Source organism: Neopsephotus bourkii, unplaced genomic scaffold (assembly GCF_033783945.1).
Source record: "Neopsephotus bourkii isolate Nb327-2 ecotype Australia unplaced genomic scaffold, CSIRO-AGI_Nbou_v1 NB_719, whole genome shotgun sequence".
Taxonomy (NCBI): Eukaryota; Metazoa; Chordata; class Aves; order Psittaciformes; family Psittacidae; genus Neopsephotus; species Neopsephotus bourkii.
Window position 1 is genome coordinate 3,003,722 of NW_026901218.1, and position 15,306 is coordinate 3,019,027.

Genomic DNA, 15,306 nt, shown 5'->3' on the forward strand with positions numbered 1-15,306 from the left:
TATAATTTGAGGTGAATTAAGGAAGGAAATCCTGTCTGAAATCATTGTAACTTTAAAGAGCTTTAGCTTGAGAATTATCAGGTCTTGGAGGAGCCAACCTCATGTTGTTACATACAACATCTCGGAGGATACAACCTCATATGTATCACATTGTTTCTGCTGATGCTTTCCAAAATATGCTCTTGTTATCCAGAATATGTCTTTTAAGGAACCTGCTCTAACAGCTGCCTCACTCATCCTTCTCTTTCTTTTGCTTGTTCCAAAGCCAAAGGCACGTCCCTGATAGCTGGATGCACCACGGTGAGAAACAAACTGGACACTTTTCACTACAAGCAAAACCTCCATCTGGATTTCTGGACTCCAAGATGCCTTGAGTTTTCCCAACTTCCCATGGTCCTCAGGTGTGGAAATCTACTGGACTGTCACTTAAACAAGAAATTTCCCTGAAGCCATGTCTGTAGCAGCGAATATACTAGAAATGGACACTGGATGAAGTTCAGCCACATCATTGTTCTTATCAGTGTTAACGGTGGTCTGGACTGTTTGCTACAAATCTGTGAGATTTTACTTACAGGAGTACATCATCTTACCACTATTGGACATAGACTGGCTGGGCAAAGGAATGTTTTCTGTGAGGAAATAAACGTTATTGTGGACTTATTTTTATACTGATGGTGTCTTTTGTAGGTGATAGCTAACCAGACAGACACCCTCAATGGAGAAGACCCTGTGACAAGGGGGAAAAATGTGTGAGGCACAGGGGAAAGAAGCCCTCGAGAAGGGAATATGGCTTTAGTGTTCTTATAGCAATGTTCCTTTAATGGAATATAAAAATAGCACAATTAAAAAACTACTCTGTTTTGCCCAGCCTTTTGCAAGTAATTTGGGATAAGAAGCTATCAGGAGTTTCAAAAAGACAGCAACAAAACAAACCCAACAAAACCCAGAAAAGAAACTTATTTGAAGCCATTGCTTAAAAAACAAGTATAAAAATGTTATACTAGCATTATACAAACCTTATTTTCTGTTCTTTAGAATAAGATTTGGTTGCAGAAGAAAATAAGTTAGGTTTGTTTTTTAAAAGAATCCAAAACCATCCAACAGGCAAAGGCCAATAACCTCTAAAACTGTATGCCCAAAGAACGTATTTATTGACATATGCTGTATACCATAGGCCTTTGTTACTTAAAAGGAATAACGTGTATTGGTTAAATGAGGCTGGATTTGCCTTCCAGCTGGTAAAACCAGCCCTTTTTAAAGTATTCAGATATTTTCTAAGAAAACTCATAAAAGCCAGTTGCTTTATGCCTTGTTTGTACAACTATGTCTTTGACACGTTATGCTTCAAAACCACTACCCAGTTCTGGAATAAAGGCCAATTTGGCAGCAGAGCATCCCACGCCTACCCCAGGCTTTCTGAGTAAAGGGGCTTTACCCAATTTTATATAGTCCAGTCAGTTTTGATGAATGATTTTTCTCTTGCTCCAAAACACCTCAAAAGTGAATTCCACTAAAGGGCTTATTTGTCATGATTTGATCTACTTGGATGTTTCTGTTAAGTTTTTAAACATCAGGTAAAGTTTTAAAACTGACCTAAACTTTCATAAAGGGGGCAAAGCAAAGGAAAACAGATTCCTAACCAAGAAGATAGGGGGTTTTTCCTGCCTTAAAGGGGCACCAGCTATTGCTGAGAAGAGACAATCTGAGCCTGTCCAATTGTTTGCGTAGCCCAGCCTTCTCCCCAGTTCTGGTGGCAAGTAGGGAATCCAAAGCCACTCTGAGTAGCAGTTGCATAGTTGTTTACCTAACGATGCTTTCAGTTTTACCTGAACTTGCTACGAAATCATTGTTATAGCAAAGTAACAAGAAGCCTCTATGCAGACACTTTAGCTTTGAATTGATGAGAAAGATCACATTTGAGAAAGCAATGTACTTAGAGACACTTATTATGCAAACTTAAATATAGACAACTTTTCAGGAACCCCTAAGGATGCCCTGTTGAAAGGATTGTTACAACTGCAATTGGGATAATGTGAAAGGAACCAAAGTGGTAATGCCACAAAGAGAAATTGGAGTGAAATCCACGCTCCGATGAAGCCCCTGGGGCAGAGCTTCCATGTCGGAATAGCGCCAGTCACAAGTGCAATTGACTCTTGATAGGCACAGAGGTAAAGGAAACAGGAATTTGGCCAAGGTTGAACATTAGCGAGTCTGTGATCCAGCTCTCCTCTGGTCTTTGAAGGTTCTGTTGATCTGAAAGCATAATGGCAAACTCATGCTCCCTTGGTAGCGTGCAGCCACGTTAACATCGGAATTCCCCATCGCTGCTTCTGCAGTGCCTGTGTTGCTGGAAGACGTTGGGAGTAAAGAGTTAGAACATCCTAAATCCTGTCTGCCCTTGAGCATAGACCTGCTTCAATATTATGTTTTCGATCTTGGTTATGAGCAGAACATTGTTCCTGGAGCTTTTTTTTATCATCACATAGTTCTTACTGTAAATAATTAAGAAAGCTTAACAATTAATTTTTTCCATGCAAAATGGAATTTGCAGTGGCTGGGTTGTTTCTAGACAGATTTTGGTATTAATTTAAGAGATACAGTTTTTATAAATCTTTCCAACTTCACATTACGACTCCTGCAGTTTTCTTAACCTACAAAATTGCTGCAATGATGAACAAAGAATTATACAAGAAAAAAAGAAAAAAGACAAAAAAAACCCCATACTTTTGTATCTTTATTTTGGAATTTTCTTGTTCTATTATAAATATTGAAGTATCCCTATTTCAGAAAAGACATATTTTGTTAATTGATTGTACATATTTAAATATGTATTTTTGCACAGGTCTTTTTTTCTTATATCCAGTTTTGGTACAATTGAGATCATCTACTATTTATTTATTAATTAATTAATAAAAAAAGAAGAAAAAAGTACAGGAAAAAAATAAGCAAAGCAAATACCTGTTTTTTTCTGTCATTTGAAGTGGTTCACTGCCAAGCCAATAGCTCCCAGGCCTCCTCTGCAACGTGAAGGGATGCCTCCGTGCTGTGAAAGCTGTGTCCCTCATCCTTGTCTTGGGAGCCGATCCATCCTTGCGGTCGGGTTCTGCCATAGGATCCTGGGTGCAGGGTCAGAGCCCACACGGTCAATGCTGGCATTACTTCTCAGTTGCCTGATTCCCGGATGACTACATTTAGTTCCTAAGTGACACACTGCTTCTCTCTTCCCTTTAGTGTCCGTGTGTGTGCGTCGTGTGTGGGTCTCACGTGGTTTCCAACTAACGGAAAAACTGAAAGTGCCTGATTAAAACTAGTTTTAAGCTTGGACTGTTCATAGACAGCTTCTCCTTAAAAGACTTGAATGTTCAGTTGAAACTTTGGAGCTTGCTTTTTCCACCTGTATATATGTGTGCATGTGTATATGTATGTGTGTGCGTATGTGTGTATATGTGTACACACATACATATATATGTGTTTTCTGAAATGAACGAGATGACAAAGCAAATGATTCTGGTGACTTTTTTTAAAAACCTTTTTTCATTAGAATACCTTGTGTTGGAACAATCCCATTGATAACTTGTGTTTAATGTAATGCCAAGGGTTTGGAAAATGTGGTGTTAACCAGCTATTTCAGTCTCATTTTGGGAAAAGGGGAGTATGGTATTCATAAATAATCTAAAAGATGGTCAAAAGAGTTGGTATCCAGGAAAACAAAACAAAACCCCAAGTAAGTACCTCTTAAAAGCATTCAGAAATAGATGTGATTTCCAAATGGCATTTCTGAGGCAGTCGTCTTCCTGTAAGAGTTCTCTTGCCAAGGAATCTCTCTGTTTGTCTTTTACTCATTCTGTCCTGGAGGAGGGAATTGGGCTTAGAAAGACTCTTATAAATGTTTTGCTGTTCAGCAGGAAAGAATCATTTTTACCTTTTGTGCAAAGATATTTTACGTTTGAAAGATGATTTTAACATGAGCACTACATAATGTCAATGTGAATGTAGGCCTTGAAAGCATCTTGCTCGGTGTTGAGCCTGGTTCTAAAAGCAATCTCCTGTGTAAAATGTGTGAATAGTTTGATAATTTGTATACATAATCAAGAGCATCTGATCAGCTGAACCCTGTGTTGGCTGCTGTATAGTACATGAACAAATGTCATGAGATAGAAAAAATTACTTTGGATATTTAAAAGAAGAAAAGAAATATATAGTCTATTTGTTTTGTAACAAGTTTCTGTAAATAAAATAATTTATACTATTTATAAGAAAAAGTTGTGCTTTGCTTCATGACAAAAAGATTAGTTTGTTGAACAAACATGTTACTAAACAAGGCAATAAAATTAGGACTTTTCAATAAATGAGGTTGGTTGCATGGAATACATGATATGTTTCTGCTTCATTCTAAAAATCTTTCACCATTAAAAGGAAAAACATTACCTGTGTTGGTGCCTACGTGAGCTGATTTCAGAGGATTGGATCTGGGCAAATCCTGCCACCGCTCCTCAGCATCGCATCTGTACATCCTGCAAGGCTGGGTACCTTTTCTGGAGGTACCTACCCTCATTGTCACTGCAGTATTTCTCCTGTACGGAGGACATTTTGCTGCTTAAGATTCATTCTTTATCTTGTTTATTGTTTTCTAAAGCAGATCATGAGAAGCAGCTTTTACAGCCCCAAGTGTGGTGTGGGGAATGGCCGCATTTCCTTTTTAAGTGTTTTTTTTCTCCCCTTCCAAAAAAGTATCTTTGTGTTTTCAGTGTTTAAAGACCTGGTGTGTGGATTCAGCTGGTTAAATACTCGTTCCTCTGCTGCGTGTGACTCGGGACTCACACGCAGTGGACAGCTCCTGAGGAGCATTTTGTGGAGCCAGGTAACTCCTGCTGGTGGGATCAGGCTTCCTGGTTACACCCATGGCGATGCTGCCTTCTCTCCCCCTGCTTTGGTTGGGTTAACAGCAGTAAGAGCAAAATTTTCCTTAGTGTTCAGAATGAATGCTACAAGATACAAACAGGGCTCAGGCAACAGGCAGGTTCTGTTTTGTCTGGGTAGAGTACTTTTAATATTTCTGCATTTACCTCTTGGGTTGACTGAAGGTTTTGACTCACCTGACTGCAAATCTCTCTTTCCAGTAGCAGTTCCTGGTGTCTGCGCTGTGCGACGTGTTTGGTGCTGGAGCTGGGTGTGCTGAGCTGCACAAGTGATGCACAGGGATGGCAGCTTGCACAGCAGCAGGACAGGCAAGTGTCTGAGCTGACTCTGTCTGCTTCAGAGCTGGGATAACTTCACATTCAATACAGGGCTCAGCATCCTCTAAAACTTGGAATGGTGGAGAAAGAGAGGTAAAAAGGTGTGTTTATCCCATAGAGCTCTGAGCTCTTTGAGGTTCCACAGAGCTCGGCAGGTTTGGGGTGTCCTCCCACCAACCTCAGGGCAGGGAGTGGAGCTGCTTGCGGGGGGTTATCCCTTCTCCCAGTGACTCAATTGGTACAGGAAAGGGGTTTGTCATGAAAAGTACCTTCTGATGCTGTGCTGGAGCAAAACCCAGTGAACGTGGGCTTCACTCACACGGGCAGAAGCAGTTTCTGTCTTGGCACTGATTGTCTCACAGGAAAATACCCTGGTTTGTATCGGGAAGAGTTACTTGGTGATGCAGGAGTTTGAGACCAGGGCCTGCAATGCAGACTCAAATGTCAGAGGTTCTTGGTGTGCACACCATATTTCCAGTGCCCTTTGCGTTTAAAGTGGAAGCTGGGGCTGTATCCTTTGAACCTGAAGGCATCAGCTGCCTTCTGATGTGTTGGGCTCAAAAGATTACAACCTAAATCTCAGTCCTGCACCCACAGCACTTGCAGCTCTGGATGCAGGGGTGTGAAGCTGGCGCCTGTTAATGTTGAGGCCATTATTTGTACCAACCACAACCAATACCAAGAGCTTGCAACTGGCTTTATTTAAATGCAAATTCCTGTTGGTTCATTATTACCATGTTCTGCTGCAACAAATAATCAAACACATGTGGCTTGCAGGATCCATCCCAGGACTCTTGATTTGTCTGAATGCTTTCCTCAGTGCTTTGGCTCAGAACTGTTAGCTGCTGGATATGTTCCTAACAAGCAGCTCTGTGGGATCTTGGTTGGGGAAAAGCAGCATATACTTGTTTTCTGGCCCACCAAACTCAAGGGGAATCTTGGAAATTTTCCTGAAGTTGTTCGAACTGACCTGGATTCAAATCCTACAGGAAAGGATGGAAAGTGGGCTGAGAAATGCAGTCAGAAAGCTCTGTCCAACCCTGTGAGAAATGGCTGCAGCTGGCATCTGCAGCCAGGTCAGTACAGAAGCTTTTTCAGCACTGGCTGGGACAGTGCTTTAGGTGCTCTGATCATCCTCCGTTTTGCAGCTAAGCTCACTCCCCCTGCCCTATTCCCTGCTGCAAGGCTGGACCTTCAACTTCGGAGCCCAGGGTTCAGTGAGAGAAGAAATGGAGCTAAAGAATGTTTGCACACAGAACAGATTTCAAGCCCATTGTAGCTGAGCTACAACATCCCTGCAACACCCCAGCTCCTGTCCTTCCCTTCTGCGTCCCCACAGCTCTCAACGACAGAGCAAGGTGGGAAGTGGATGCATCCAAATCTGTGTCTGCTTCTGGCCACCTCATCTGAAGTGAGCTTTGCGAAGTGAAACTGGAGAATGGCATTAGTTCAAGGGACTGCATGAGCTTAAATTACGAGAGGGAATGTACAGCTTTGGCATGTGGACTATAAATCCATGGAAGGGTGTCAAGACTGAGGCATGAATGGCTCTGTCTGGAGCGCTGCTCACAATCAGTGAAGTAAATGGAAATTATGAGAAGAAATAAACCAGTGGTAAAACCAACATGACCACAGGATGGTGAAAGGTAACTTGAAGCTATTTCAAGGTTTAAAGGGAGCAGAAATCTCATTGCTTCTGATTTGACGTGGAAATTTAAGCAGCGGTTAAAAAAGGAAGAATAGGAAAAAATGTGCTTTCGATCAACTCAAGGCATGACCACCCTGAGCCCTCAGCATTCCTACTCTATGGAAAGAACTAGGTACCAGATCAGGTTTTCTTCTTTGCAGGAGAGCAATATAGAGAGCTGCTTTGTGCATCCAGCTGTGGACTTGAGGAGGTGCTGCCTACAACCATCCGGAATTGTGTTCCAATTCTGAGCCGGGAGGCTGAGCTGCTGCACAAAGCCTTAACACTGTTCAGGTAAAATTGTCACGACTCTTTCCTGACAGTTCTTGGCCCAAAAGGCTTTGCCAAGCAGCTCTTCCTGAGTCCTCCTTCGCAGGACAGAGGCTGAGATCACAACCCAAGCAAGGCAGGGCTGTCAAAGGGGGTCTTCGCTCTGGTAGGATTCATGTGCCTGTTCTGAACAGTGTTTTCACCCACCTGAGCAGAGAGCACCAGACTCTGAAATGCTTGGCTCCCACAGGGGGACAATGATGACAGAATAAACTTTTGAAATTAAAAGCTCTGCAGATACCTTGCAGCACACTGGGAATCTTTAGGAATGCTTTATTTTTGACACAAAGCAGACATTTGGGGTTTTTTGTTGGTTTAGTTTGTTGTTGTTGCTCTTAGCTATGCTAAAAGAGCAGCAAGATTTCTCCTGAGTGAGTGAAGCCTGTGTTAGCCTCGTTGTCTTGAATTCCTAAGTGCAGTGGCATCAAACAGAACGAAGTCACAGACTTTTTTGGGACAAGAAACCTCAAGCCAAGCCAGGTGAGGAACACCTGCTGCTGTAGGCTCTGGTCCAGTCAGAACCCATGTGTCATCAGGATGGCAGCAGCCTGCTTGAGACTTTTATTCCTCAGCAGCTGTGGAGAAAGACATGTACCCCCCCACCCCATCAGCATCTGATCAGTTGTGTCAAACTGCAATGGGATCTCATACTGTTCGTACCATCAGTTTGACATCTAACAGAGGAAGGAACTACAAGTGTAAGGCTTTGCTAATATGCTGACTGTTTTCAACAGCTAGCAAGTGTAATCTTCAGGGAGAGGCTACTTCAGGTAAAGGTGTTCCCAAAGTTACAGTCCTTACAGGTTTTGTGGTTGTATTATAGCTTCACCACAGCCACTTGTATCCTTACCCCTTCTCCAATCCTCTCCTAACAGGAGTTTGTCCTGCCAAGAGGGCACAATCTCAACTAAACTTTTTGGCTACTTCACTATTATACAGCTGATACTTTTCACCTTTGATTAAAACACAGAAGTCTTCAAAAAGCAAGCACGGAACCACCACTAGTTCTCCCTGCTCACAGATCTTTGACCACTGCATACACAGTGAGGTCAAGAAACAAAGTGTATTACAGGAGATCACCAACTGTATAATACATTTAATAACTGAACCAAGATCCATACACCAACACAGAACATTGTTTTACAGAATGAAGTGGAAAGTGAAAACACTACCTCTCTTGCTAGTCACGGGGTTTTTTTAACCTACAGTAGAGCAAGTTATACAATACATTTATAGGTTACTTCCAAAATGTTTTAAACATCTAAAGTTTGCATTTCCTTGCATTAAAAAAATTACATATTAACTACTCTGGAAAGTTTCTGAACTCTGTTTAGCAGCAAATCTCCTTTCTTGATGGTTTCTTGGTACAGCCAAGGTATCAGACCTGGGAATTGTGAAGGAGAAAAAAAAGAGAAGTGAGAACATATTTTACACAAAGCCACTTACATTTCTGTAATAAGTGTCATCAAATGTCCAGAATTCAACTGGGCTGTCAGGAATTGTCAGCATACCTGTTAGTTTCTACAATCTCGTTGTCTATTTTGCAGTGTAATTGCCCTGCTGCAATGAATCTTGAAAGCTCCCTAGGTAAAGAAAAGAAAAAGCGAGTTGGTTAAATGATGTTTCAGCAAGGACTTGCAGACCCAGCAGCGCTGAACCTGCTGTTACAGACCAGCAGTGTCAACACACTGTGTTTCTGAAGCAACAGCCTATATATCTTCATAAGCTATCTTCTTCCCCTCATCTTACTAAAGCTTGGACATTACATACAAGAATTCTAGTGATCTGAACACAAAACATCTTAGTACCTTCTTCTCAAGCCAAAGGGTCATAGTTGAGTGAGTGAAATTTATCACTTAGCTTATCAGCTACTCTTCAAGTGCAAAGGTAGCAGCCGTGCAGTGTGCCTATTTGTAATTTATCCTGAGGTAAGTATCTTCAATCCATTCTATCAGCTCCTTAGGAAAGCCTCTGAACAGTTCCCTACTTTGTAGTAGCTTCAAATATACTGCTTGTTTTAATTACTGTTTTGCTTAATCAGCTGGTGGTCTACAGCACATTACTGATAGTAGAAGAAAATATTCCTGTGATCAACAGTAAGACAAGTTACAGCTTGGGAAGCATAAGGACTAGTATGACTTTAACACATTTACCTTTGTATTGAAGGCATTTGGTTTCTCTTGAAACACCTATTAATTAATTTCTGAGTATTTCAAGCAGTATTCACATTAACACTTTACTATGTTTCTATGAAACTTCTCTATGAAGGAATGGCTCTAGTGAAGGCATTTGAATCAAAGTTTCCTGTATTCAGAGTAAAAGTCAATTTTGCACTTCCCTTTAGTTCTCACCCTGATCTAAATCTGTTGGTTTTACACTAGAAAAGAACTGCAAGTTAAGACTGCAGAGTATGTTTGAAATGAAAAACATCAGATCCAGTCTGTGTACTTGAAAGCAAGTAGTAGATAAGGAGACATGTAGGGTATGTAAAATGCGTGGATTCCCAAAGTTATGAGGTAAGTTTTGTCACAGATTGCACTAAAATTATTTTCTTTACTGAAACATAGGGTTTGCTTAATTTTAGCCAAGCTCTTGCACAAAAATGTAACTTGGCATGGTTAGAATCAAAGCAGAACAAAGGTTTTATTCATAATCGGATCATTATAAATAATTCCAAGATGTAAAATGAGATCTTTATGAACTTAAAAAGCCAAGTAACTTACTCATCTATGAATTCTACACTGACTCCAGATGCTTCTGCCATGTATCCTAATGTCAGTGACCAGTAGGACTCTAGGAGCTGGCTATAGGCATGAATTCTCATTTCCCGTACGTAGTATCGATAGCGAGGTGCAAAGAGCCAATCCTTTTTCAACTCTTGCTCTACAACAGCTGAAAAGAATAAGAAAAAGAGTCAGTAATCTCTAAGAAATGGAAATTATCAGTTACTTAGATAAACCACAGAACACCAGTTAATAAGTGACCAGTGTGGACGTAACTATATTGTGTTCTTGCATACTTCAGGTGTTCTAGGCCAAAGAGAAGTAAGTTTGTATAATCTGTATCAGTCCTAGAAGGAGAAGCAGTGATAACATGCAGACAACGTTGTGGCAAAGCTAGTGAGACCCTCTGTCAGCATAGAGACGACCTCGCTAAAGGCAAGTGCTGGGTCCTGCTGTTATGTGCTGGGAAACAAGCAGTACTTTGTATGTAAGTACTTGAAGAAACATTGTCCCCAAAGCTGTGTAAGGAAATAAGATTCACTTTCTTGTACTACCTCTTAAATTAATTACAAGGATTTCCAGGCACTGAAGTAACTTTTACTCCCACGAGTTTTAGTTCCCAGCTAGTGGTAAGGCCAACAGTCTTCCATAAAATGAAGGGCTCTTTTTTTGCTCTTCCTAAATATCTTATTCTCCTGTATTCAAAATCTCACAAAAGAAAATGAGCACTCTGAGAACTGGCAAGAATGAGAGTTTTCTGAAAAGCTTTCCTTCAGTGTCACCCTTTTACATACAAACCAGAGCCAAAAGCCAAAGGTAAGATCCATGAAAACCACATTCTATGTAATTTTTTTACAGGTTGAGATTTCAGGGGCTTTAGTATACAAGTTCTAGAACTTCTTTCAAAGATAAAAACATTCAAAGCCTTCCCATCTGATCCTGCTCTTCAGGTCAGTGTTGCACAGCCATTTTCAAAATGCTTTTACACTTAATCAGATGTGACCTTTCAGAAGGCTCACTGTACATGAAAGTCTTCTTTGCTTGTTGGAGAAATCAAACAGTAGCAGATTTTAGGTCACTGTACAAGAATTTCTTGTCTTCCTGTGTAAAGTAGTTCTAGTTCTTGACTGTAGATACACAACTGAAAGTTGTGTCTGAATCTGAAACAAGGAACTGAAGCACCTGAACTAGTGTTGTGGGCCAAAACAGAGATTTACCTAATGACTGGACAAAGGCTGAATAGCAGCATTTGTAGAGAGAAAAGAGATACTGCTGTACAGCTGGCAAACTGTGTAATGCTTCCAGAATCTCTGCTCCTTTAATAACCTGAAAGCAAATAAACATGTTTGAATACTATCACTTTCAGCCCAGAGATAAACTGTGTTGTCACCTGCTTTCCTTACCTTCTCCCTGAGGTCAGGCCTGTCTAATGCAATCATGCTGACATAGACAGAGTATGTCACAAATGTTTTGTAATCCATCAGTTCATGGGATGTAAACGTTGAAACTGTGTCAAGGAAGAGCTCGGCTGCTTGCCTGAAATCTCAAACAGCTACACAGTAAAGGCCCTGATACACTTTGAGACAGTTTCTCATGCCCCAGTCGTCTTCTATTAGACTGAAAATAGAATAAAAAGCAATATTTACTTATGTAAATGCATTTTGTGAAGTATAGTAAACCAACTACTATCATGTGACTAGAGAAGGAATAACTTGTTTTCTGTTACAGCTTGCTGACAGTCCAGGAGGCTTTGTGATAGGAGTAGGAAAGTGGCTTCCTTGGGACAGGACAGATGCTTTTGCACGGTGTAAGTTTCAGCTGAAAGGAAAAGTTTACAGCCCCCTAAGTTGTGCCAACAGTCTTCTGAGATGTGCAGTTAAATCTTGCTGTCAGCCTTGGCTGTGGCAATGTATTTCCCCTTCCTTTGCTACTCAAATCACAGCTGTCCAACTAGCAGCATAGAAAATACCTGAAAGTTAACATGGTTTTAAGAACCATACTAACACAAAACTGATGTGGCTGTGAGCAGGGGCACAGGCAGAGACAAATTCTTGTTGCTGTGAAAAGACAGTACAAGAAGTTGTGGCTCAAGAAACATGGTAACTGAGAAGACCCCCTGTCCCCTCTGCCTTGGTGTCTCATGGCCCCAGCAGAGACTGGCAACAGCAGCCTGCTACAGGAACTGCTGAAATTCCAAACCTGGAAACACAGGGACACAGAAGCCAGCAGTGGAAATGCAGGAGGAACAACTGCAGCGTGTTGACACCGGGCTCCTGCTTCCAGAAGTAAAACTGGCACTTCACAGAGCCAGCTCCACTGTCAGCAGCTGCATTCAGCTGGCAATTGTACAAGCTAATCACACACAAAATTGTCTTCTAAGAACAGAGAAGTGGGAGCAGAGGGTGAGCTACAAATTCAAATCAAATCAGCTGCTAGAAAACAGATGACACAAAATATTAACCTTTCTTTTCTCTTCCCTCTCATAAAAAAATCCAGGTATAGGAAGCGTTCTGCTACAAGGTATCACCCACCCACCCCCTGTGATTGTCTCACAACCAGCCTTAGCCATTTCTTGACAGCAAGGTGTTATTCTTCCATTGCTTTTGTTCCACTTCATCTCAAAGTGCTTTAGTGCACTCAAATGACTGAATTGAGACCTTTTTTGCCTTCTCAATGTTCTGTGTGATGAGATCATTATCCATGTAAAACAAGCCAATCCTTAGGAGATAGAACACGATATCCAGACAATGTCCCAGTGCCAGTTTTGTCATAGGTCTTATGGAAGGCAGTGAGAGCTCCCTCCTAACAAGACAGCATTTTCTACTGTAAGAACGTTAAAAGCACCTAGAATATTTACAAAATGTCTGTTGTAAGTTCCTGTATTGTCTTCATCTGATAGTCCTGATGTTGTTAGCTACCCACAGAACTCTAACATTGAATAATCTTAAAGAATCAGCTAAAGTCAGGTTAGAAGAGGTGATTCTAATATAACTTTTAAATCTCTACAAAAACCTACTCTGTACCTTGATTTCAAGTTTTACTGCGTAAACACCTTAGAAAAGGCTGTAAGACCGCAAGAAGAAAAAACATCTGCAAATGGAAAATGGTTTTCTTACAAGGGCTATTTTTTTCCCTGAATTTCAGTAACAAGCTCCTCTATTCCCACTGTTCCCACCATGTTTGAGTTGTGCCCTAGAGGAAACACACTGTAAGTCACTCGGTGCTCAACGTGCCTAGCTAAAAGGATTACAATGCAGTGGTTTTCATATGAGTCCATAAAGCCTCTGCATGCACCAACCTTGCCCCCAGTGCTGCACAGGTACTCGGCTTTGGCCATCATTGCATCTCGGATCTCGCTCTCCCCCAAGATCTTTTCTGCATCTTCTAGTTTGTTGTCCAGACACTTCAACTCTTCCTCATTGGCTTTCTTCATTTTGTTCAGCAGCTCCGTGTCCATCTGCCACTCCAGAGACTTGCAGAGTGCTTCATAATACAGAGCCATGTCTGAAAGAAAAGCAGGAAGGCTTCTACTGCTGACTGCTGCAACAAGCGTGTTTCTAGAGCAGAGTACTGGAGGACATTAGGACTGATCCTCAATGCCAGCTAACTCCTTTATGATGAGGTACCTATTAAATCCAGATGTAGAACAGCCAGTGTTTCTGCACTGTCACACTTCTTTTCTGGCACTTTTCAATCACTGCTCCCGTTTGCACTTCATAACATTACAGAATAGTCTGGGTTGGAATGGAGCTTCAAAACTCATCCAATCCAACCCCCTGCAATGTGCAAGGGCACCTTCAACTAGACCAGGTTGCTCAGAACCACACTCAGCCTGGCCTTGAATCAGGCATGGTGCATCCACCACCTCCCTGGGCAACCTGTGCCAGTATTTTGCCGCCCTCATTCTAAAGAATTCTTTCCCCACATCCAGCCTTAATCTCCCCTCTTTTAGTTTAAACCCATCACCCCGCGTCCTATCACAACGGGCACTGCTGGGTCTTTTCCCATCTTTCTCATAGGCCCCTTTTAAGCACTCTGCTCTCAGATCCGTGCCGCACAGTACTCAACCCGTGCCTTTTAACCTCCCCCCGCCACCCCCAGCACGATACAACAGCGGTCACAGACGGGGGAGGGCACCCTCCCCCCCCCGCCTACCCCGAGCACTCAGACCGGCTCCTGCCCCAGACAGACACACGGGATGGAAGGGGCAGACAAGGAGGTTAATGGGGCCCGCACTCACTGTGGAGCCGCACGGCTGCCATCAGCTCGTCGCTCGCGGCGGGGTCGGGCGAACGGGGCGGGAGGCTGAGGGGGAAGCGGAGCTGCGCGATGCGGAGGTCGGGGTTCTTGGGCAGCCCTTCCTCCTCCAGGTTCTCCAGCGGCATGGCTGCGGGACGGGACCGAACCGGGGTAGTCGAGGCCCAGGCGGACTCCGAGCGAGCGGCGGCGGCGGCGCTCCCCAGTGACTCACTGCGACAGACGGAAATCGGCGGCGCGCTTCCGCCTCACAGCGCCCCCTGGTGTCGCGGAGGCCGGGAGGAAAGGCGCGCATGGGCGGGGAGGTGGCGGCGGGGCTGCGCAGGGAGCGCAGTGTGCGCGCTGTGAGGACGCGCAGGACACGGAAGGTGGGAACGGCCGCTAACGGCCAGTGACGGCTGCAGGGTTTGAGTGTGACCGGTTGAAGCGGTTGCGAACGCCCGGTGCGGGAGACGCTGGGTCCCGTTTGCTGGTGGATGCGCTGCGCCGCGCCCAGGGTCGGCAGGTGAAGCCTGGCAAGGGACCTCGGCTTCTGCCAGGGAAAACAAGAAATCAGGAGGTCCAAGGCCTCGAAGTTGTAAGAAAGAGGTGGGGTGTGTCACCCCAAAGCATGCCTGTGGCTCAAAATGCAGGAAGCAAATAAAAGGGGCTTTAAACCGCTGTGTTTGTGTTATATTTCATCCAGTTGGGACACACACACCCCATCACACCCGACTCCTGTCCCACATTCCCATGTGCTTTTCATCCAGCTTTTCTTAACGTTTTCCCATCTTTTCATTAAATACCTTTATGTTTGTGTTTCCAGACCTCACACAGCACACACTGTGCCAAGGCAGGTGAGTGGCAGTGAGGTCCGATGGCCCCCCACCCCATCAGCCCCACTGCCCTGCCCACTAGGGGCTGCCTGCACGCTGGTTGTGCCAGATGCTATAGGTGGAACATCTGGATGAGCAGGGATGCGTCTTCATGAATTTGCATGTGAGGAGTTTTCCTGGGCAGTGCTGGGGGAGTGGGGCTTCTGCAGAGGGGAATTTTGTGTGCCCAGGGCTATCCTGTGGGATGCAGCATCCCA

At 43.3% G+C, this 15,306-nt stretch overlaps 1 protein-coding gene and 1 pseudogene across 4 annotated transcripts in view; one reads left to right on the forward strand and one right to left on the reverse strand.

Annotated features, from left to right (window-relative positions):
- The window catches only part of ATXN7 (ataxin 7), a 67,039-nt gene extending 66,605 nt beyond the window's left edge, over positions 1-434 (forward strand). For all 4 annotated transcript variants that reach the window (XM_061354275.1, XM_061354276.1, XM_061354274.1 and 1 more), the window contains one exon: positions 266-434. In XM_061354275.1, the coding sequence (XP_061210259.1) occupies positions 266-283 (18 nt within the window). In that variant the 3' untranslated portion in view covers positions 284-434. The remainder of the gene's footprint in view (positions 1-265) is intronic.
- A 7,896-nt stretch (positions 435-8,330) lies between these two features.
- Positions 8,331-14,373, reverse strand: LOC133212627 (26S proteasome non-ATPase regulatory subunit 6-like; annotated as a pseudogene).
- Between the last annotated feature and the right edge of the window lie 933 nt (positions 14,374-15,306).